Source organism: Cololabis saira, chromosome 2 (genome assembly GCF_033807715.1).
Source record: "Cololabis saira isolate AMF1-May2022 chromosome 2, fColSai1.1, whole genome shotgun sequence".
In the NCBI taxonomy this organism is placed as follows: Eukaryota; Metazoa; Chordata; class Actinopteri; order Beloniformes; family Belonidae; genus Cololabis; species Cololabis saira.
This window is the reverse complement of record NC_084588.1, coordinates 39,540,700-39,565,023: the sequence shown is the minus strand read 5'-3', so window position 1 is coordinate 39,565,023 and position 24,324 is coordinate 39,540,700. Positions and strand designations below refer to the sequence as shown.

General features: G+C 41.0%; 1 protein-coding gene across 2 annotated transcripts in view; it reads right to left on the bottom strand.

Moving 5' to 3' along the window:
• Nucleotides 1–1,814: 1,814 nt before the first annotated feature.
• Nucleotides 1,815–24,324, bottom strand: part of kif26ba (kinesin family member 26Ba) — a 108,597-nt gene continuing 86,087 nt past the window's right edge. Inside the window, exons 12-28 of one of the 2 annotated variants that reach the window (XM_061745292.1) lie at nt 20,989–21,160; nt 19,948–20,283; nt 19,654–19,824; nt 18,959–19,094; nt 17,940–18,150; nt 17,715–17,816; nt 17,100–17,227; nt 16,567–16,746; nt 15,325–15,626; nt 14,539–15,169; nt 13,511–14,451; nt 12,658–12,890; nt 12,319–12,453; nt 12,009–12,223; nt 7,161–7,426; nt 6,174–6,324; nt 1,815–4,613 (exon numbers count right to left, since the gene is read on the bottom strand). In XM_061745292.1, coding sequence (XP_061601276.1) covers nt 4,465–4,613; nt 6,174–6,324; nt 7,161–7,426; nt 12,009–12,223; nt 12,319–12,453; nt 12,658–12,890; nt 13,511–14,451; nt 14,539–15,169; nt 15,325–15,626; nt 16,567–16,746; nt 17,100–17,227; nt 17,715–17,816; nt 17,940–18,150; nt 18,959–19,094; nt 19,654–19,824; nt 19,948–20,283; nt 20,989–21,160 — 4,459 coding nt within the window. In that variant the 3' untranslated portion in view covers nt 1,815–4,464. Of the gene's footprint in view, nt 4,614–6,173; nt 6,325–7,160; nt 7,427–12,008; nt 12,224–12,318; nt 12,454–12,611; nt 12,891–13,510; nt 14,452–14,538; nt 15,170–15,324; nt 15,627–16,566; nt 16,747–17,099; nt 17,228–17,714; nt 17,817–17,939; nt 18,151–18,958; nt 19,095–19,653; nt 19,825–19,947; nt 20,284–20,988; nt 21,161–24,324 lie in introns of those variants that run through there. The other variant, XM_061745286.1, reaches the window with a different exon arrangement.

The following is a 24,324-nucleotide window of genomic DNA, read 5'->3' as shown; positions in this document are numbered from 1 at the left end:
TATTTTCCTCGTACTCCTCCTTCCCCGACTCTCTGCTCCCTGCTGCACGTTGATGATCAAAGGCTCTACAGGCCTGTATGTCACAGCGAAAGCTGCCTAGAGGGAAATAAAAGTCCACATGCACACACTCGCAAACCCAGATCATATTTTTGAGCCGTCCTTGTCTTTTTGTGTGCATTACCCAATGTACTGTGGAGACAATCTCACGTGTCTGAGTCCTGATCCAAAATGTGGACATTTCATCAGGACTGAGGGAGAGACCACACAGACAGAGGCCGGCACTTTGTGGTCTGTTTATGTATTCAAAGAAAAAAAACCTCTTTCAATACATTCCTTTATTTACATCCCTCCATCTTTCTTTTCCATCAACACCACATTTTGCAAAAGCAGGAAATCGCCAGAGACGGTACAATCTTAAATCTGGGAGATAACACAAATACAGTTTAACTCTCCGGTGTCATTTTCTCTTACTCTCAATGTGTTGCCTCACATGAAATTAATCTAAATTATTCATGATTGATGTCCATCAAATCTGAAAAGTTTTTTTCCGTACATACAGATGGCAAACTGGTTATAATCCGTTTATCGGGACATTTTCCAACAAGTCCAACAGCTTCACAGAACTGAAGCCGTCACATCATACTAATGATGACATCTGTTTTTGGTAAATGTGGTCTGACTTCGACTGTAACGCACGGTACTCCTTAAAAACTCAAAGATGCTATGTGTCAGATTTTTAGATAACACATTATAATTCTCAATATAATATTCCTGCAAAACATGTAACGATACATGTTAACTTGTTTCTGTTAGACCACGCCCTACAAACCCGACACATCACAGATGGCATTTGTTGAACAATTTGGTTTAAAGCACGTCTCACAGATCACATGGACTCTTAGATTAGCTTTAAATAATAACAGAAGCACCAAAACTAGCACGACTTTCAGTTATTGCTGGAATTATAAAGCGCTACCACAGTAGATTTGGCAGTGACGTATCAGAACAGAAACCTCCCACATAGCATCTTAACACTGGTTACATGTACAGGCCTTGAACTCGACCGGGAGTTTGGGTTTCCGAGACATTCACTGACAGTTACTGACAGTAGGGACAGTACTTTTTGGCAACAACTATCTGTCATTTTGAAATCCTAGTATACCTTTATATTAGCGATGCTGCAGTTTTCAGGCTGCAGCACAGTATATTTATGTGTTTGGACATGAAATGTTGCACAGTAAATGCACACCATGTAAAAGGGTCTAAAATGAAGCAATCAAAATAAGGTTAAAGTGTAGATTTAGCTATATAGTTATCATTATAACACATTATAATTATAACACTATAATACATTATAATTCTGAAAAGTTGCTGCAAAACGTGAAAAATCTTCATTTGTTTGTTAGACAACAACCTAAAACACAAAGTCTAAAAAGTCTTTCTGAACAACCGGTTTAGTCGGATGTCAGTTTTTTATTCAGTTATAAATCTTATTATGTTTTTTTTTATTGATTACAGTGTTTTAGATTGTAAAGCACTGTTGCATTCTTCCATAAGAAATAAGCTTTTGTGGATGATGCAAAGCCTAGATTTACATTCATGAAAGCGTCTCTTCATTGTAGACTTTGACAATCAGAGACCTTCTTGAGGGAGTTCTTGACTTTGTTGTTTCTGCACCAATAATTCTGTCACCATCGACTTTAAATATCGCCTGAACACTGACAACATCTGGCCAGGAAACTGCTCACCATCAAACTGCTCTGTTAGAGCCTATAAAACCTAGGAAAGGTTGTTTTGTTTGTGTGTTTTTTTTTTTGTTTTTTGTTTTTTAAATTAGCAGTTAAAAGCATCAAAGTAATATTTTCAGTTTTAATTGAACCTGGAAGTCAACAGTGACACATTGACTACTTCATTTCCATATCCATTGTGCTGTTGTGCAGCTTTAAAAACTACTGTCCACAAACATGGACCTCACTGTCATCAACCACAAGCTGAATGTTTCAGGAAACCCAAACTCATTAAAATTCACACAAGGACAACGGGAGCAAAAGAAATCATCACAATAAAATATCTCAAATAAAAATGAGCGCATATATGATATGTGCACACAGTATACAGTATATGTATTTTTTATATATGACATGGCTCAGAAAAGTATGTACAGTTATTTTTCTTCAATGCATAGTAACTTTTTAAGATCATAAGGTGTAGATAAATAAGGACATTAATTCGTGACTGTGCTGTCTTGAGCAGAAAATAAATTACGTTTCATTCGTCACTGGTACGGTGAATTTTGGAGATTAGAACGAGATGGCGCTGGTCTGTTTTGTCTGCCTCTGGTAAAAACACTTCAGGGGTCCCATTTGTCAAAAGCATCTTGGTTTGGGGGTATTTTCCCACCAGATTTCATAGATTAGCTCGTGGCTTTCCTGCAGGTGTGCACCTCATGAAATGCATAGCTGTGACCCTTTCACACTGCCATTCATGGATCAAAACCAGAGGCAGTGACTGATTTTTTCCTTTTCTGTCAGTCCAGTAAAACAAAGCAGTGTTTGTGCTGTTAATGGAGAGAAAGTCAGCATTACAGTCTTTCATCTCCCGAACACTGCTCTCTGCTTGCAGGGCAAAGACCGGCAGAGGAGAGCGTGGTGATGGCAGTGATGTAGAATAAGTGTTTGGAGGATACTCATCCTGATTTCAGAGGGAAACAGACTCTTTCTTATATTCATATTTGTACAAACATTTATATGATAAACATCTCAAGCACCATAGATAGTAATATTAGCAAATCTTAAAGGTTGCAATCCATCCAAAACAAATGGAACCAGGCAGAGATCTTCGTGTAGGAATTTGATCATTACATTTAATTTTTCTTTTTTGTTTTCTACATCCCCCTTAAATAATTATTCCTTTAAAAAAAACATTTTACTATAAATCTGTGCTTATGCTGAATCTGTTCCCTTCTCACAAATTATTTTAAAAATATTTCCCTTTGCTTTTTCCATCAACCTACGATAAGACTGTCTCTACATGGTTCCATTGCACTCAAATAAAAAAAGGAGACATTATAAAACACTAACAATTGACAAATAATTACAGTTTTTTTTTCTTTTTTTCTTTTTTAAACAGAGTAGAACAGCACAGACGGAGAAGACGGTCTGCCTTTCATTCAGGAGGCAGCTGGTCAGTGGATAGATGCGCCCAACACCAGATCTCCTCCACTTCTGTGTGACTCAGACAGTTCACTGTGAACATGAAAAGGCTCTCACATCTGTGTCGGGGGGGAAACGCGCTACATGAATACCCGGCAGGGCCAAAAGTCAGATGTGCTGTGCTTGTTTGAAAGGTCCAGGCCAAAACAATGCCACAGGAAACTAACTTCAGATCTGTTTTGTTGTGCGTGTCTGTGTTCAAACCCAATCCTGACCTTGGAATGTTTTTAATCGTTTTCTTAATTAAGGTTTTGCTCTTTGCTCTTTATTTTCATTGGCTTTAGTCTTCATGTTCTACGTGTTTTTCCCTCTCTCTCTCCCTTTTTATATAAACTCTGAATCTTTCTAATCTGATCATGTACCAAATACAATAACTTTAGCCATAGATTATTCATTTATGTTTGTTTCATTTAGCTTTTTTTTTTAGCATGTTGTGAAAGACTGACCCCAGTAGAACACATGAAAGAAATTACTAAAAATGAACAGATTTTTCAAGGACACAGATTTTTTATGGACTTTTTTTTTCTTTCTATGCTAGCACCAAACTTACTGCATGTACACAAAGTCAAAGACAAAGAGAATTGGTCACGGTATTGTTAGAAATGTTCACAAGGCACTTATCTAAATCATCTCCCCCTGTCTTTCTCCTGGTCGGTCGCTGCACAACAATACCACGTCATCCTGCAGTCAGCACTCTGTATTTACAGCCAAAAGTCTAAAAAGTGCTCTTCCAAAAAGATGGGACAATTGTTTTCTATTATCATGCACAATTTCTTTATCCTTCTATTTAAAAAAAAAAAAAAATGACAATTTTCTTAAGCTCCTATCTTGTTTTCTCTTTGTACATTCTTGTTGGACTCGAGGTGTTTCCATCGTCAAATTCTTTTGTTCACTGGTCACCTGGATTCATTTTTCTTTTCAGACTCTCAAGCGTCTGTCTGCTTCTTTGAGAAGCCGTAATGGTTTTATTTAAACTAAATCCCGTCCAGTCTCGACCTCGTAGGTTGTTTCCAGGTCCAAAACTCTATAAGCTTCTTTGTCTGGGTGGGGGTTTATCCAGCCATCAAACATGAGCAAAGTCATCTTTCTGTCTCTCTTTCAAAGTTCCCAAGAATCCAGAAAGATTTTTCTTGTTAGCGATATTTTATCAATGTTTAGTTCTTTGGGCCAAATGTGTCTAAACATTGACATCTGACTGAGTCCAGCTATGTGTCTACCTCTCTGTCCTCCAGTTGTCTCTCCCTCCATTTGTCTACCGTTGTCTTGACGAGACATCGAAGCAGGTAATCATCATGAGATGGGCTTTACAGAAGTTGACTCTGGTCTCCAGTTTGTCCGTCACCGTTTCCAGAGCTTCCAAATACTCCACCGAGTCCACCTCATAGGGCTGCTGCAGCTCAACTGGAAGAAGACAGGCAAGTAGAGGAGACGTGGCTTTGCATTAGTGTCCGTTTAAAAGACAAGGATGGGGATTTTCTGTATTTTTGAATGGTCAAAATAGCCATTACAATCAATAATCATAGCAATGATGACTTCAATAAAATAATATACTGTAGTCTCGGCAGTCTAAGCCTGATGGAGCTTATTTACCCAAGATCGGAATCCTGTCAAACAGCTAACAAGTCAATCAGTTCTTCAACATGATAAATATATTGATCAACACCACACACTTTCCAGCAGCCACAAGACTGCTGGATTGTACAAATGTACAAAATTTCAAAACAATGTAAAGATTTCAATGTTAGGCAGCACGCAGTAGACCTCCAATAATATCACAGACCAACCTGGTCTCATGGGAAATCATTAAAATGACCACAAAATTCCTCACAGGAATAACCCCAAAAATTGAAGTCTAAATGCTTTTTTGTAAAATTATTGTAAAATGACAAGTCACCATGTGGAGGGAGGAGGAGTTTAGTGTCGAGCTGGAGAACTATCCCTGTTAGTGACGCTTCAAAGTTTATTTTCTTAATCTTTCTAAATCTGTGAAGCTAATCTGCTTCATTGTATCCTTTATGTGGGATTGTCTTTTGATCAGTGCAAAAAAGAGAAAAAAATCATACCTCATTTACAAGAAAATTGGGAAGTTTTACAGACATGCAAAAAAAAAACATTAAACCTACAGTATACTGTGTTTATTCATTTAAACATTTAAATGATTAAATACAAGTACAGAGAAAATTATCTTTGTCGTCTTCAGAGAATTTAGACACGTTTAACAACTCCAGAATTTTATTTCCAGAAACTCTCAAAAAGTTGAGAAAGCGACACACGCACACTCTAAACAACATACTCCGCTACTAGCGCATATTCACTAAAATACGGTACACAATCTGCAGTACAGTACTGTATGTAAGACACACCTGGATGGCGTACTACGCCATGGAAGAGTGTACAACTGGACAATCTACATCACATACTGTATCCCATAATGCAACGCACCACTACAGCACAAGCTGGTCTCAGTAGTCATATAACAGGTTTCTGTTTGTGCCGTGGCAGAGGCACATATACAGGGACTCACTACGTATCCGTGACAACTGCCGGACCAGTATACAGTACAGTGTTCCTCTCTCCAAGCAAATAATGGATCATGGTTCAACTTTTTGAACCATCAATTCAGGAATTAAATCATCATTTCATCATGGGCTCTGGAGGACCTTCAAAGACCTCAGCACAGTCCACTACCTACAAAGCCAGGGCCACATATCAACTGTGCAGATTTGTTGCTGAGTTCTCTGAACACAACTCGTCTCAGAAACGCAGTGAACACGTGTGTGGTCAAACAATTTAGGCAATCTTTTGAGTTTCAGGTTGAAGTTTTAATTTCATTTTTGAAGACTTCCCCACTTATCTGAAAACAGGAATATTAAGGGTCAGATAAATTAATAAGATGAATTACAGAAATAATGCATTTGTTGCCAAAAAACAAACAAACTGAAAACAGTTTGTTACACTTACACTCAGTGGTCCATTTGTGTGGCTCCAGCATCAGATGCTGTTTGGTTTGCTCCAGTTCCTTCTTCAGACACTGGTACTTGGCTCTGACTTCACTGATCCGCTGCTGGCGGTGCTCCAACAGGCAAACCCTGGGTCTGACATACACCACCTCCTGATGGAGACAAACGTAGTGGGGGACAAAAAGAAAGAAAGATTTATTGTAACTTCCTTCAGTTCTCCTTCAGCAACAGGATGTTTAACATCCACACAGGTGCAAACTTTAACACCTCACTGTCCTCCAGTGTGACCAGTTGAGTATTTGGGAGGTAGAAGAGCTTCACTGCAGCAGCGGAGGTTAAGTCGCTTGCTAAGGAATGTTGCAGGGGAAATCTATATTTCATGCTTTTCTCCCTTTCCCTCTTTCCTGAAGCTCACAGTGCTCCCTCTTTTGAATACATAAAGGTTTAACAATAGAAACCTGAAAAACCTGCACAGTGCATTAATTTGCAATCATTTGCTGAGTTTTAGCCTGTTCTGCAAAGTCTAGGGAAATTATCATAACCCTCAGATGAAAGTTAAAAAAGTAAAGGGGGGAAGCGTGCTCATTATTCATACAGAACAAAGGGCTAATGTTCATTCATTTTGTAAAAATCCATAATATTGTATTTTTAAGTGTGTTGGTTTGTGTCGTTCTTGACACATTAGCAGAGATCCATTTTCTTTAGGTGTCTCATTCTTCCCCAGCCTCCCCCTCTGGTTCTCCATTAGAAAAACGCTTGTTCATTGTCAGTGCGTCCCATAACTGTTGTGCATCAAATCTATTTAATTGACATCAAGTACAATGGCCCTCTTGCTCTTTAGTAGAGCATCTTTAACTCTCTCTGCACATACATTTATCGTTGCCCTAAAGCAATCGTGATAAGACCAAAACACCGGCGCTCTAATTACTCGCTGACTCACCAAATTCCTACAGCACCTCTAGATCTCAGGTGCGTCCCTGCGCCTCACCTTATTCCCTACTTTGTCTCTCCTCTTCTGTAGTCGCTCCACGTCATCTATCTCGTACACCTTGATCTCGAAGGTTTCTGTAGTTGCAGCCCCTCCCCGGAGGTTGGAAGTTGCCGGGGGCCCGAGTGGGCCATCAACCCAGCATGCACCTGGGCTGGATGAGGAGGATGATGAGGAAGTGATGGTCTGCTTGGAGGACCGCTGAGAAGGGGATGAAGACGAGGAGTCCAAGGTCAGAGCTGGGATGAGACGTCTGCGCTGGAGGCCTGAAAGAGGGAAACAATAATTTGTCATAAATATTTTCCAGTTGCAGTTCCTTCAGCTCACAGACAGTTGTGAAATGCTTATTTTAATATATACACTATGTAGGACTCGTTCTTCTCCAACTACACCTCAGTGAGCATGTTGGGGGAATTGTGGGTGTTCAGGTTCCTGCCGGGGTTGCACCTTTAACCATCTGACTATTCTAGCCTCTAATTCAACACTTCCTCCAAAAGAAACAATATCTCATCACTGTATGAGATGTCTGTACTCCCTCTACAAAAATAATATCCAAGTTACATACTTTAAGAAATGGGAAATGTTTTGAAAATCCAATATTTAAAAAGCTTAATGATATAAACTCTAGGAATACCAGCCGTGCAATATGTAACACGTGACAAACTAAAGCACTGCCTGGCAGACACAAATAAAAACACAAACTAATATTTTCTGGACCACCGTTAGTTTTTATTATGGCACAAGTCCTACTGTGGCATTGTTTAGAACCTAATGCAAATGTCAAAACATGTATTTTTGTAATGATCACGAGAGGGTTGGACATTGTCCCGGAGAGATAAGTGAAGCGCTTTTTTTTCCTTCCCTCATTTAGTCTCACTCAGATTTCTTTGCTGCATGTAAACGTACGTTTAAAGTGGTTTTCTTAAGCTGTTTATGAGTTCTGTTCAAACAGTGTTTTTGGGTGTGCAAATACTCTACTGTCCCTATTAAACACTCCCATGAGTTCTACCATGGATTTTCTCTGATTAGATATTGCCAGATGTTTATGTGATCGCCAAGTAAGATCTTTCAAGTTTCTTTTCTTACAATTCATCTTCAGCAATGATGGTCCACCACAATCCTCCCACCTGTTTCATCTCACAGCATCAGTCAGGGTTATATAACTTATATAACTAACTATATAACTTGTGACCATCTGACAGACGTTTACAATACTTTTCCAATCAGAGACTTTAATGCACTGACTTATATAAATGCTGGCGGATCATTCATTGATTTATTTGTCCAATGCAGATGATAAAGAAAAACATTTGGAATGGAATAATTAAGTAGATGCCTGATGCATTAGTGAACACATACTACAAAGTACTTGTTTACGACCCAGGCAAATAAAAAATATCAATTACTTCCAGTAATGGCATAAAAAATTCAAGACAATAAAAAAAAGAAAAGAGAATTAAGGTCTGTAAAGCGATAGCTATGTATATTGATTTTTACTTGGTAAATAATACATATATTATAATAAATATTATTATAGGAGAAACCTATTGTCATTTAAATTGCAATATTTTATTCTTCTTCATTACTGACTTATCGTTAGTTCAAAAGAGTTATTGATGGAAAACTTGACAGCATTGAAAGAGACAACTAATAGTTTGTCGTATTAAAATGAACTAATCAGTGACTTTGTTAATGACAACTGAAGCTCTGATGAAGCAGGGGAGGTCAGTAAAGCCTGATGTTTGTAATAAAACGTTTCTCTGAATAGAGTAAAAAGTTCAAAATGTTGCTGAGTACTCTCAAATTAAATTTCGTACTACTCACTGTGCATTGTGCATTTTATTTTAAATTTCTCTTCTGTTTAAAGCCACATGCTCATTAAAATCTTAAACTTAGCCACATCATTTACTGTGTGAGTTTGAGAAATGGTACGGCCCAAATGAAACCCGATGAGCATCATGACAGGAAATTGTAGAATATCTTTTCTTCTGCTAAAGAGTGCACATACATAACAACAACTCTTTTTATTATTATTTTAAATTATTTTCATCCGGAACATATTCACCAAAACTACTTTTTAAAGTAGCTTTTTAAATGATACCAAAGTCATCTCAGTTTAATTTCCTGAAAGTATCTGTCTGCCTAAAAGGGATTTACTTGTCAATTGCTTTGCATCAACATAGGTATCGTTTATGAGGAAATGAAGTTGGAGTATAAATCTAAGAGAAAAATATATTAACAGCGGAAGATCAGGGCAGAGAGAGAGAGAGAGATAGAGGAGTCACTGGATGGAGACACAAATAAATCTGTTTTGTATTCCAAAAATGCAGAGAACAAGAAGTAGATAACGAAGTGTGACATAAGATTAAAAAAGTGCAGCACATTGACAAGGTAGTTCATAATCAATCCCTAGTCTGCACTATAGGTTAGAATCAGCAGTGAACACACACACACACAGGAATCTTACATGAATGCTTTGCATAGAAATTACCAACCGTGTCGACAAGAATGAGTGTTATCAGACGAACTGACAGATAAAGTGCAAGACAGAAGAGAAAGGGGTGATTTTAATAAGGCTGCAGCTGTCCTTTGGCCTTACCGAGGCACGAAAAGGTCAAACAGACATTTGTATTTTGTTAGAGTGGATAATATAAATGTAGAGTAAAAGACTGCAGCTCTGCTGGGAGCAGACCATGCAAGTGAATCTGAGTGAATAGAAATCAGGCACAAAGAGAGATTACGCTGGAGACAGGGTCAACATCATGGCTGGAGACTGTTGTAGCGTTTTGGCATATTATTTTTCACAGGATGTATAAACTTTTTTTAAATAAAGGCTGAATCCATCCATCGTCTTTTATTATCGCCACAGTTCGACAGCACATTGGCTCTGTCATCCACAGGATCTGTCGTAGCTACAGCAAAATGAGAGTAAAACCAGATTTTATACGAATAGCTGGAAGGTGTGACTGTTTCAACTTTAATGGGAAGGCTAATTCCAATTTAAATTGATAATCAGAGACACACCAGGCAGAGCTGCCTCTCCTCAATCTGATTTTATATCTGTCCTCATGCTTAACCAATGGACTGTAATTTGGCAGGGACATTAGCAAGCTCTCTCTGTTTTGTCCTGGTGAATATATATTCATTACAGCATACACAGACACATTCCCTTTTACCATTTCACAGATGGGTGATCAGGGTCACCTTTTCTACCTGCCACCTCCTGCTGCCACAGCTTTATTCACTTTTCGCTTGACTGTTCATTGCTCTCATTGCACTTTTCTCCAGTTCTCCTCAGAGAGGCCTCTCCTTTTTTTTCGCCACTTCTGTCAAGCTTTCTTTTTTTTGCAAAGCTTTAACTAAAAAGAGGGCAGGGGCAGGAAGGAAGAGATTAAAGAAAATGTAGTGTTCTGAAGTAATACAAGACTTTTCAGGTTAATGTCTATGCTGGAAGTGAGCAACAGTGAATAGATAAGGGGTAGGGGGTTAAAATGGTCACATTTGCATTTGGCCAGATGGGTCCCCAATGGGTTTTGTTCAATTTAATGTTATTTTCATGAAAGCTAAGTGAGGTTCTCTTTTGATTTTTTTCTGTGTCTTACTGCCAGAAGATGAGTGTTTTTGATTATTCTCACAACTTTCGGGAAATCTAAATGAACAAGTGCTACACCTCAATTAAGCAATTGGGGGAAATTGCATGAATAAACTTACAGTTTTTCTTGATCGTTTTGGCCCATTTTTCCATTCACAGTTTACTTTTTCAAAACAGCTCACACAAAGCCCTTAACAGAAGCTGAAATAACCAAAACACTTTATGATGTTTGCAGAATGACACCACTTTCTCAAAACTTGTCACACATCCATCAAAACCAAACTTTTCCATCAAAACCTACAATTTTTTCTCAATTGAACATGTATGTTTTCTCATTTATTTAACAATGGATAACAAAATTGAAACCACAGCTATCAATATCAACTTTTGTTCAACACCCTCATAGTATTGACTATTTTACAACTGACAACATACTACAATTTGAGTTTTGTATTGAGCACTCTAACTCAGTTATATAACTTAGAAATATACTGTCACAGAGTATTTACAGTAAAATCAGAAAATGTGTATACAGTAAAATATTGTAGATCTGTTTTTGTATTGCTGAAGTTCCTGTCAACACCATTGATTTACATTTGTTCTACTGTGTACAAAATGGCAAGATTCTGACAGAAAAATATTTATTGCAGTACTTGTCACATGCACATACTGTAAGCAATCAAAATGACAGGGTTCAATATGCAGTACAACAAAGGTCAATTCTCAAAGAAAGTACTGTAAATGAAACACAATCAAATGAAACCCTGTAAATATGAAAAAAATAAAAATACAGGAAAATTACGCATTGTCGACACGGGCCTGACGATCAGGCCACATGTCCTCATCCACGTCCTCCTCGATCCATGCTTGGTGTCAACTTCAAGCTATTGACCTCTTTGATAGGTTGAGGACTACTTGCTTTGTTTTGCAAAGAGAGTTCACACAGGTGCTGATAATTTTTAGAATAGAGAGAGCAGTTCCAATTGGCTGCTACAAAGTGTCTGCAATGTGTTGCCATGGTAAATCAGTTATGTTTTGTGTCTCTTTGTGAGAAGTGTGTTAACTGTTTTGAAAAGTGTATTCAAAGTCAAAGAAAATTGTGTGAAAGCAATGAGAAATAGTTAACTGATTCGCCAGAGAGGACTCTTGCTGTGCAAAGAAGGTGTGAGCATTAAATAAAGTTGACCCATGATGTGCAAAATGTGTCAAAGCAATTGAGAAAAACTGTAAGGTACAAGTGCGTGTGCAAATCTGACCTGTGTTGCTCCTGCTCTTCTTGCTGCTCTTGGAGCTCCGTCGGGAGGAGGTGGTGGCTGAGCTGTGCTCGCTGAGTGAGTCCTGAGCGGAGGAGGTGCTTCCGGTGTTCTCGCTGCTGTCTCTCAGCATGCTCTCGTAGCCGCTGCTTCCTCCACTGTGGTAAAACAGGGCCGTCTTCCCCATGGCTGGAGGCAGCTCCCCACTCAGTACGCTGCTGTTGGGGCAGTTTTGAATCAAATCAAAAGATGAGAGGGATCCAACCCTTTTTGGAAAACCAGAGCTTTACATCTTTTGCAGCTAAGGTTATACCTGTTGTCACTTGCGTGGCCGCTGCTGCAGCGATGAGGCTTTCTGGGCGCTGTGATCTTGCTGTAGGGAGAAGGCAATGTCTGCACCATGGCAACCTTCTCCTCTCCCAAGCTTTCTCCTCCTGCTCCGTCTCCACTGAGAACGATGAAATAAGAAAAGCCCGAGGCAGTAAAGAAGTGTCTTTTGATGACATTTTCCCCAGCAGACATATGGCACTTGGTATTTTTCACACAAAGATGTTATTCTCACACAGATGCTCCATGAATCTTTTATTTGGTGGAAATGTTTCTGCTTGGTGTCTCTTACTAACAGGGATGTGAAGCAAAAAGTGAAACTAACCTTGTCCCTCCAACTCCTCTTTCTTCTGCTGGATCCGCACCGCTTCCCTGGACGTGATTCCTTGATCGGGATCCTGCACTTCCCTGGAGGAGCTCTGAGATCCGGCTGTTGACAGCCCGCAGAGGCAGCTTGGCTGTCAGGCTCCCCCCTCGACTGCGACTCAGAGACTGGGTGGACCAGGATCCAGGGGCAGGTCCCTGCTGCTGCACAGGGCTCTGCACTGGAGTCTGGGGCTGAAGTACAGTTTTATATTTATGAGGGAGGAATGAAGACTTTAAGTTACTTATGCATGTTTTATGTACAACAACAAAAAACACAAATGTAGAGCTCTCACCACCAGTACAAAATCTACAACATATCAAATGTTTGAATGGATATTAATCATATTAATAATAATTAAAGTTGCAAGCAGCAATGAACGGGCCCTCGCACTCATGGCCACCGCCCCCCATAAGCATATCAGAAATGACACCACCCACGACTTTCTATGTCAAACCATTCAAAAGTTATGGCAGAAAATAGGGACTATGAAATATCGACCAATCAGAAGAAGGGGCGGTGGTAATTTGCACCAATTATGGCCAAGGACTCAAAACCATGTCCGATGACACCACCCACGAGTCTTTATGTCAAACCATTCAAAAGTTACTGCAGAAAATAGGAACTATTTTTGGAGTGTGTTTACATTAAGTATGAAACAAGAATATTTTTGGTTTTGTTTTGTTTCTTTAATTCTTCTTGGTTACTAATATAGATCATTTCCTGAACGGTTCAGATTGCAATCCTCTGTAGCAACCTACTTTTGAATCGGTTGAACATGCGTTATTTACCAAATTAACTTTCTTCCTCTCACCTTTCCATTTGGGGGAAGGCTGGAGCTGCGGTTGGTAGTTTGGCTTAAAGACTTGGTAGAGAAGCTCAGGGTCTTGGTGCTCGAAGCAGACACACTCCTGGTCTTGGGACTGCTGGTCATCAGCAGCTTACTGACCGCTGAGATCTTTGACTGGCCACTGGTTTTGGCCGGCGACTGTGGAGCACTACTTGGACTGGTGCTGCCACTGAAGCTGGGGCTGCCGGGGTTTCCAGTGGGAGACGATACTGACCCAGCACGGGTCAGGCTGCGTCCGGTGCGAGGCATGGTGGTGTCCCCCCTCACCATTCCTCCCCCCCGAAGGCTCTCGCCTCTTTCCAGGGAGAAGCAGTCATAGTGGTGGGAACCGCTGTGAGAGCCGTGGACCCGCCCCAGGGAGTTTGTTCTGTTGGCAAGCTGCTCTAGCTTGGCACTGAAAAGTCTGCTGCTGTCTATGCTGGAGCCACGCTGTCTGGTGATTCCTGCAGGACCCCATCCAGATATCCCTGCCTCATCTGCCGAGCTTCCCAGTGATGACACTCCTGGACTGGGTAGGGGGAGGGGGCTGACTGCTCTGTTGCGCTGGTCCAGACTGGACTTGCGTACTGGTGGCAGAGGTGGAATTCCCCCCTTCTTGTGGGAGAAAAAGCCCTGTTTTCTGCTTGATCCCAGGCGGTCAAGTGTGGCACGAGGACTGCAGGGGGTTGAAGTGGTGACGCCAAGATTACAGTACTCTATTCCATTGTCTAAGCCGTCGTGGCGGTTGAGACGGTGCCACGCACGGGGGAGACTGGCTGTGCGGTGGATATCTGGGCTGTAGATACTAGTCAGGCATTCGCCTTGGGCAACAACAGTGACCATCTCACAACCATCCACCACTCTCTTAAATGAGTCTGAAGACGACAGCACCTCCCCGCCTGGACCACAGCTGCCATAATCCCCAACTGATCATGGAAAAATAACAAAGGAAAAACCAACATTAGAAAGACTTGAAATCTTCAACTTTTAGAAAACAGGTGAATGTTTCTTACCATCTCGGCACAAGCTTTGCTGGTCTCCACTCCCATCTCCAGTCTTCTCTGCTGAGTGGCTCTTCAGGTCTACCCCCCTCTTCTCTGGTTTCACTTCACACACCAACTCCCTGGTCCTCCCCTCCTCTATGCTCCGTTTCAGCCAGGGGTCTTCAAAGCTCATCTCACGTGAAATGGAGGCTATAACTACTGTGTTAGATTTGACAGGGTCTTTCCTTGAGGCAGTCTTTGTAGATGAAGAAATGATGGTGGGCTCTTTTATAACCATGGGTTTGACAGCTGCACATGGGTGAACTTTGATGGTGCTCTTAAAAGACGAGAGGCTACCAGGGAGTTTTCTCAGTTTATCTTTGGTTGGTGTGTCTTTATCAGGCATACGCTCTGATGGCTCCAGCTCTCCCTCTAGACTCCTGGTCCTTTTAGAAGAAACCAGACTCTCAACTTCAAGGCCGGGTTCAGGATCAGCCAGAGCCTCACCTTGCTGACTCTGGGACTGGCTGAAGCTGTGGAGAGACTGATCAGCTTCACTGCCCATGCTCAGATCACTCATCCAGGAGGAGATGGGCGAACCACAGTTAGGCATCCCTGCGCCTAAGGTTTCACCTTCTATTCGCAGCTTGGCCATTGCCACCTGCAACAGAGAGCAGCGCTATCAGGCATCTTGACATCCAACAGATTTATCCATACCGGTTTAAAACATATCACATCCATTCAAGAGCACACAACCACATCTGAAATAATTTGGTCAACTGTAAATAAGAAAAAAAACGAGATTCTCACACCAACCTCTGCCATGGCAACCACTTCTTTAACACCTGACGTTGTTGCAGGACCTGGCAGCATGTGATAATCCACCACAGCTCCATCGAACTCGGCACCACTGACATGACTGATGTGTTGAGGGTCTAAAGCGAGGGCAGCTTCAGAGCCACAGTCGCTGTTAAAGCTGATGATGCTTGTAGGACGACAGGCCAAGCTCGGAGCATTGGCCAGAGCTGTTACGTCCACATCTTCCTCAGTATACACCAGCCCATCCTCTCCAAGCAAGAGAGGCCCAACTGCTTCCACAGGTGCTGCCTGTCCCGACGCTGAATATAGAGGTGAGATTTTGTTTTAAAAGGGGGGGTTACAACCACATTTCCTCTCTTATCAATAGTAATTATGTATATGGAATAGGGATGGGCGGTATGGACTAAAAAATGTATCATGATAATTTCTGGCATTTATCCCGATAAAGATAAAAATGACGATAAAAAAAATACCAATTCAACTCCACCTTTGTAACTATAAATCTATCTCGCTCTCAGATCCGCCATGTTTGTTACACAAAAACGTCATCAACGGGAATTTATCCTTCTTTCTTTCTTTCTCTTTCTTTCAGGCTCATTTCCTTCCTTCCTTCCTTCCTTCCTTCCTTCCTTCCTTCCTTCCTTCCTTCCTTCCTTCCTTCCTTCCTTCCTTCCTTCCTTCCTTCCTTCCTTCCTTCCTTCCTTCCTTCCTCCCTCCCTTCTCCCCTTTCCTTCCTTCCTTCCTTCCTTCCTTCCTTCCTTCCTTCCTTCCTTCCTTCCTTCCTTCCTTCCTTCCTTCTCCCCTTTCCTTCCTTCCTTCCTTCCTTCCTTCCTTCCTTCCTTCCTTCTTTTTTCCCTTCCTTCTCCCCTTTCCTTCCTTCCTTCCTTCTTTTTTCCCTTCTTTCTCCCCTTTCCTTCCTTCCTTCCTTCCTTCCTTCCTTCCTTCATTCCTTCCTTCCTTCCTTCCTTCCTTCCTTCCTTCCTTCCTTCCTTCCTTCCTTCCTTCCTTCCTTCCTTCCTTCCTTCCTTCACGTACGTTGTGCGTGGATTTAACACAGAACCATAAATCATCTTTACACAAAAACGTCATCAACGGGAATTTATCGTTTTTACCGCGAGATGACAAATTCTTACCCTGGGGAATTTTTTTGATGGTAAATCGTGAACGGTAAAATATCGCCCATTCCTAATATGGAACATGTTTTATTAGGTTTGACTCTTGTATCATATCTTGCATTACCATCCCTGTGTGTGTCCAAAGGTATTGGTGGGACGTCATCATCACAGAGCGTCTCAGCTGAGCCCAGGCTGGCAGACAGACAGGGTGTTGGCTCTCGGACTTGTGGGCTCATGCCTGCAGGAGAAGTCCTGGACAGCACAGACTCTGTGGAGGAGCGGCCACTGTCTGCAGCCAAACTGTCTGCAGAGTCAGAGAAACGCAGTTGGATTGTATCCCCATTGTATCCCCACCGGGGGTGCATTTGAAAGGAAAAGTTTTGAAAGGCTGTGTTGAAGTGGGTCACTGCGTTCTGGCTCAGGCAGTATGGGTCATTGCACTCAAACCAGACCCACCTGATACTTGTCTCAGCTGTCTCTGTGATAGTTTAACCACCTGATGCAAAAGGCTCTGCCCCAAGTGACCAAGGTCTTTCAACATTTTGATGGTGGAATAAACCTCAAATCCTCTGCATCCCATTTCATCTCACTTAATATCAATCACATAATGGAAGATTTCCAGCACAGATTTGACTTATAAACAAAAAAGGTGCTTACTGTCTGAGGTGATGGCTTCAGTGACCTGGCCGTCCTGCGCCAGAGTGTGTGAGGACAGAGGAGATGTTGCTGGGATTACACCCTTCTGAGTGTACACCTTGCAGCGCTGTGAAGGGGATGATGGGGGCCTGAGAGTACACAAAATGTGTCATGGTGGTATATATACAGGAATGTCTCAGAAAATTAGAATATTGTGATAAAGTTCTTTATTTTCTGTAAAACAATTAAAAAAACAAAAATGTCAAACATTCTGGATTCATTACAAATCAACTGAAATATTGCAAGCCTTTTATTATTTTAATATTGCTGATTAGGGTTTACAGTTTAAGATTAAGATATTAAAAAATTTTGAGATAGGATATTTGAGTTTTCTTAAGCTGTAAACCATGATCAGCAATATTAAAATAATAAAAGGCTTGCAATATTTCAGTTGATTTGTAATGATTCCAGAATGTATGACATTTTTGCATTACAGAAAATAAAGGACTTTATCACAATATTCAAATTTTCTCAGACAGTCCTGTATATATGCATTGTTCAAATTTCTTTTCACCAAAACAGGCTGCTGTGACATTTATACTGCTGTCCCCTGTCTTGTATATTTGCATGCTTTACCTGTACTCTGAGGTTTTGGTCAAGCTGGCAATCCCCAGGCGTGGTGATCCCAGATGGCGTCCCTTTCCTTCAGTATTACCAATCCCATTCAGATTCTCATGACTTTACAGATAAACCAAGCAGACAGACTTATCATTAACATAAAATATGGCCTTAGTAAGAACATCTAATTGTCAGTTTAAAGTGTAACACATTATTTATAGAGATCAATATCCGTGGCTTCACCTGTCATTTAAGTGGGAGTTCTTGGTCCTGTGCAGGGGGCTAGAGGTGATGCTGCTGCTTCCTGTTACACTCCTGGCACTTGTAACGATGGGGTATCCAGTAGCCTGAGCCAGGCTGTGGATCATGGTCTGGGCCAGCTCTGCCTCCTCCACCACCTCTTTGATGTCTTGTAGTTGCTGGTCATTGCTTCTCCTGCTGGAAGCTGCCGCTGCTGAGGAGAAGGAGACCTGTGCTTCACCGCTTATAGAAATGATAGATACTGGACGTACTGGGCCCGAAGAAAAGTCAAAAAGGGAAATGAAGAAATGCAGTTGATTTGGACTAGGGCTGTTCGATTAATCGATTTTAAATCGTAATCGCGATTGTGTAATTAGAACGATGTTAAAACGTGAAAATCGTAAAATCGATTTTTAATTTTTTTTTTTTTTTTTTTTTTTTTTTTATAACCTTGTCTGCACACATATTAATGATTGATACCATATTAATGATTGATGGAAATACCTCTCAATACCTGCAAATGTAATGACTGACATTACACACCTCTACCTCCTTCATGGGTTGCATTATTATTTAGCATGCAAAGACCCAGTTTAGTTTAATTAGAAAATGTCTTGTTTTATTTAATTGGAAATATAACTTACTGTATGTTTGCAAGTGCTGATTTTTTTTTTCAGAGATAAAACTTTATATTTTATTATATTTTTTAAAACTTTTTTTCAACTTATTTTACAGAGTTTTGCACTTTATTCATTCATTTTTGGTTTAATAAGAGCAAAGTTTGCACTTAAAGCCCAATGGGGCAAATGTTCAATAAAAAAACAGCATATTTGAAATCATTTCTTTGCCTTTTGTCAATTCACAAAATAATCGTAATCGTAATCGAAAATCGGATTTTGAGAGAAAAAAATCGAGATTTTATTTTTGGGCAAAATCGAACAGCCCTAATTTGGACCAGACTGGTATAGAACAAATTATAAGGCAACCCCCCCCCCCAAAAAAACATGTAATAAAGCAGTAACCTGTTTTGGCCTCTGTCTCCAACACGGCTGCAGAGCCAGGCGCTGGAGCGGAGCTTACAGCAGCGGAGGAAGGACATGACTCTTGTTTCCCGCCTTGTTTACTAGCTGGAACCTCTTCAAATGGAAACTTTGCCACCTTTAAAAAGGAACAGAGTAACTCTTGAAAAAAGAGAAAACTGTCAATTTTCACACAGTAATTAGATACTTGAAGCAGACTGTCATCTGAAGAAGTACGTATGTTTCTTTCACTTCAAACGTAGAGTACTTTGTTATTCAGGGAAAACGTCAGCTGGAGTGGATGAGAACAAAAGAATTGGTCGAGCTGCTTTCAGCAACAGACATAATAAAAAAAAATTGTGGGTTCCATCCAAGTATGGTGACAATAATAAGGTGAATGTGGCAAATGAATGCATCACTTTGCAGCACAACTAAGTGCTCACATATTGCGAAGGAAAGACAAGTGTCACCACAAACAAAATAGACTGACAGGAAGCAAAAGGCTACCCAAACACATGCACACATTGTTAAACTGATATAAACAAAAAAAAATGTTTCCCCATTTGAACAGATAGTGTTCAACTTGTCAAAAGAGAGACATCAAACCACCAACTAGATCCTAACTGTCTTCTCTTGTATGTGTTGTTTTTTTCTCTGCATAATTAAAAGAAAAATATGAAGATGAAAGTATCTGCCACCTCCTCACTGCCATCGATGCAATCCAGTCTCTCCTGCAGCTCAGCAAAGGTGTTACACTTCAAGCATTCAGCTCCCTCCTCTGGAACGGGGGCCAAAGGCTGCCCAAGTAGTGACTGAGGAGGCTGTGACGATGGCTGGGCGGGCCCGCTGGGCTGCTCAGCTTGCTGGGACTGAAAGTGAAAGAGGAAAAATCACTGAAATGTGAATCACATGTTGATGATGTTTTATTGAAATAAATGTCCACCTGAATGCCGGTAATTATCAAAACTCTATAGAAATCATATTCCACTGACCTTGTGTGTCCCAGCTCCCTGACTTTGACTGAGGGTTTGATGCTGCTCTGATGTTTTTCCTCGAAGCAAAGCGGGTATAATTGGTACAAATTCTGGAGGTCCCTCATTGTCCGTGAGCTCCCTGTCTGACACGGCGGCCCCATTCGGGCCCACGTAGATCACTGTGTCACATGACTGCTCGCTGCTGGAATATTCGTCCGGGTCGCTGGACAGTTTCAGCAACGGTAGATCGGAGTCAGTGTCGCCACGGTGATGGAAGGGTCGCAGGTGGGTCGGACGACGCATGCGACCCTCCTCGCAGGAGCTTTCCCCTCCAGAGGAGCTGGATGTGTATTGCTGAGAGGAAATTGGATCACAGTGAAAGTGGAGGCAGAGATGAAGATGAGAGCGAGAGATAGAGAGATAGAGAAGAGGAGTTTTTCAGATTTACTCAGTTTATTTTTTCTATTTTATTCATTGACTACCAATCAGGTCGTCAGCCAACACACAAACAGAACAAGTAACCCACAACACGAAAGACTGGAAATTAAATTTGATTGCATTCAAGTTAATCAATACTATTTTTTTTATAACACAATGAAAACTTGCAATTTCTCATGGCTTTTTTAAAGGTTTGAGTCCATCAGTTTGCCCTTTTCTGCTCTACTGAACAACTCTGAAACTAGCGAGTATAGTGAGACAGTTGTGAGATGGCGTATGGAGCAAAAGGACAGAAGGTGTTAAAATGCACAGGATTTGAATTGAATTCTGCAGAAACCCCACATATTTAAAAACAAAGTCATTTAAACAGTTATACAGGATGTTTTGAAAATACAACATTATCCAATTCCTATTAAGGTAACGAGTATGAGTATCGTGCAGTCTGCTTGACCCTGAGACTGACAGGTTCACTCATTAACACTCCAAAAAGTGAGTGAACGTGTCCTAAAGAAATGTTCCCAGAGTATAGCTACATTTTTAGCCAGGTATGAATTCACCTCTTAAAGTTACGATCTACAGGGGAATTGTATCCAAATTTGAATGAAAAAAAATAAAACTCACCACTGTGACTTTAGTTTTCTTCTTTTTCATCCGGAGGACGCGCGAAGCAATCTGGATGGTGGAAAGGGTTTCTGAGAAATCTCTGGGTGAGGCAGAGATGTGAGCAATCATGGTGGTCCGGCAGTTCATGTTGCCTAGCGACTCCCTTAGCAACATGGTCAGCTTGCTGTCCCTGGTTACACATATACACGAAGACAGGTAAGCTATACATACCATTTTTCCAAGTGTGTGACAAAAGCAGAGCTTCAAACGGGCGATTCTGTATTTCTGATGTTTAGTTTTTAACAAATGCTGATCAAGTTGAGGAGAATTCAAAGACTCTATAATTTAGGAGACATTGGAAGGCCAAGATCATGCAAAACAACCCATAAATGGTTGTTAACAGAACCTTTAAAGAGGCATTCTGGTTATTGTATTGTGAAATCTAATATTGGGAGATGGTCTGGCTCCCAGAGAGATTTATATTAGCAGATTGAGGAGTAAAACTATGCTGTGTGTTTAAGAAAAAGGCTTTCTCAAGGGTGGGCCACTGCTTCATAGCCTATGTGTGTGTGTGTATGTGTGTGTGTGTGTGCGTGTGTATGCGTGTGTGTGCTGAGGCCTGCAGGCTGACAGTGAGTTCTGCTCCTCTGCGGCCCGTTACCTCATGCTGTTGTCCCCTTTTTCTGAAAACACAGCCTGCAGTCAAGTCCCCCACACACACAGAGAGTGTGTACATTCACATGCATTCGCAGAGCGCACAGACACTTATATCTTGACCTCCTCTCGTTCATCAGTGCTCCCTTCTTCTCCTTCATCTGCCTCGGGCTTTAACAAATCCCTTTTCTCCCTCGATCCGTCTCTATCTCTGTATCTCTTCCCGAAATTAATGTAGGTAAATTCATGACTCATGAAGTATTCATCTGGGTGATAATTCAAGAGCTGAGCATGTTGAATTAGATCTTAACTTCCAGCCTGCACTAGATTTCTAATCAGAGCTTAACCATCAAAGGCAATCCTCTAAGTAATATGATTTTTTTTTTTTTTGAGGAACAAATCTGAAGAAATTGTTAAATTTGTTCAGTGTCTGGGTTGTATCTCTTACAGCTGGTAGATAAAGACAACCTGTGCATTTTACTGAAAAGCGGAACAATATTTAAAGTGCTAATACTGTGACTGCATCTGTAAAGCTAGATATTGCTGAGTACAAAAATGCAACGTGAACTGAATAAACTAATGTGTCCCTAGAAAGTCTTGTGTTGCTAGACTCAAGGGAATGGTTCTGGCATTTTTTGGCTGTAGGGGAACATTTCCAGAAGAGAAATTCTTGGAAATGGTTTTAGTTTACACTAAACTGGAGCTGGCAGGATCCCCAGTGAAAAAGTTTAATGTTTATCAAATATCTTACAAGCCTGCTTTGATTTTTTTTTTTCACAGAACAGCAGCGGACTTGTCGGCCGAACCTTCATGATCCAACTCTCATGTCCCACTGATGAGTTGACATGTGGTGGCGGTGGAGCTACTTGAGTCCATTGAATTCTTCATCATGGACAAAAGACCAGTCTGGCATGATTTGGTTATTATTTTTTATTAACTCTACATTTTAATTATTATGATGTGTCTGTTGTGTGTGTGGGGGGGAGTGGTTTGGGCTCTGTTTTAACTTTTTAAACTGTACAATTTTTAAACATGTAAAGCACTTTTTGCTATATATATACACACACACATATATATATATATATATATATATATATATATATATATATATATATATATATATATATATATATATATATATACACATATATATATATATATATATATATATATATATATATATATATATATATATATATATATATATATATATATATATATATATATGTATATATATATATATATATGTATGTATGAAAAGTGCTTTATAAATAAAGTTTGATTGATTGATTGATTGATTGATATGAGCTTGTGGCTGATGCCTGATTTTGTGTCAAAGCAAAAGTTTAGCCTCCATTGTGTTTAGCTAACTTGAAGGTCTGATAAATTATTGTATTCAGAAATGGTCTCCTGGATTCAGTACCTTGAATATAATAAACATTATCATAAAAATTGTTTTTCTGTGAGCTTTAACCAGGTCTGCCCCCAAGCAACTGGACCGGTAATGAAATGGCTGGTGAGTTTATGTTTGTGCGAGCTGTCTGTTTGGGACTCGATTGTTTGGTTTCTGACAAGAGCTTGAGTTGATTTATGGCAGACAGCAGCATGTGTCTATTCATGAACTTGGAAGATACAAATAATCCACTGATCAACGGTGGATTCACAGCTCAGCAAGCAGCCATACTGAAACAGAACTGGGAATACCAGAGCAGGATGGGCCCTCAGCCGGCAAGCAGCGAAGCGCTGCAAAACATGCTCAGTCTCTGTGATGAAATAAACTGAAATGAGTTTTTGAACTCAACCTGAATTCAAAGACAGTTTTGGTTTTCCCATATTCCCACATCGGAGGATTGTAAGTGCTCTAGTTTCTAGGGTCAGCGGAAGGAATCAATTAGATGGTTGTTTCCTAACGTTAGTTGAAAATGAAATATCTTCACTGAAATCTCAGCAAAAGTTCTGGCATTTATTAAAATAACTTTTCATGAAATAAGGTACGGGTTTTTTGGGGGAAATCTGGTCCAAATTTGCCCCAGGAATTAATCCTGAAACCTCTGGTGACCCCTTGAGTTTTCCGCCTCTATAAACAGTTGGATTGTAACACCTCAACATTTACAAGAGGGACTGAACTGAGCTTTACATCCACACCATCCATCCATCCATCTTCTTCCGGTTATCTGTTCCCGGGTCGCGGGGGCAGCAGCCTCAACAGAGATGCCCAGACTTCCCTCACCCCAGACACTTCCTACAGCTCCTCCGGGGGGAGTCCGAGGCGTTCCCAGGCCAGCCGAGAGACATAGTCTCTCCAGCGTGTCCTGGGTCTTCCCCGGGGTCTCCTCCCGGAGGGACATGCCTGGAACACCTCCCTAGGGAGGAGGGACATGCCTGGAACACCTCCCTAGGGAGGAGGGACATGCCTGGAACACCTCCCTAGGGAGGCGTCCAGGAGGATCCGATACAGATGCCCAAGCCACCTCAGCTGACTCCTCTCAATGTGAAGGAGCAGCGGCTCGACTCCGAGCTCCTCCCGGGTGACCGAACTCCTCACCCTATCTCTAAGGGAGCGCCCAGCCACCCTGCGGAGGAAACTCATCTCGGCCGCTTGTATCCGCGATCTTGTCCTTTCGGTCACTACCCAAAGTTCATGACCATAGGTGAGGGTAGGGGCGTAGATTGACCGGTAAATCGAGAGCTTCGCCTTTC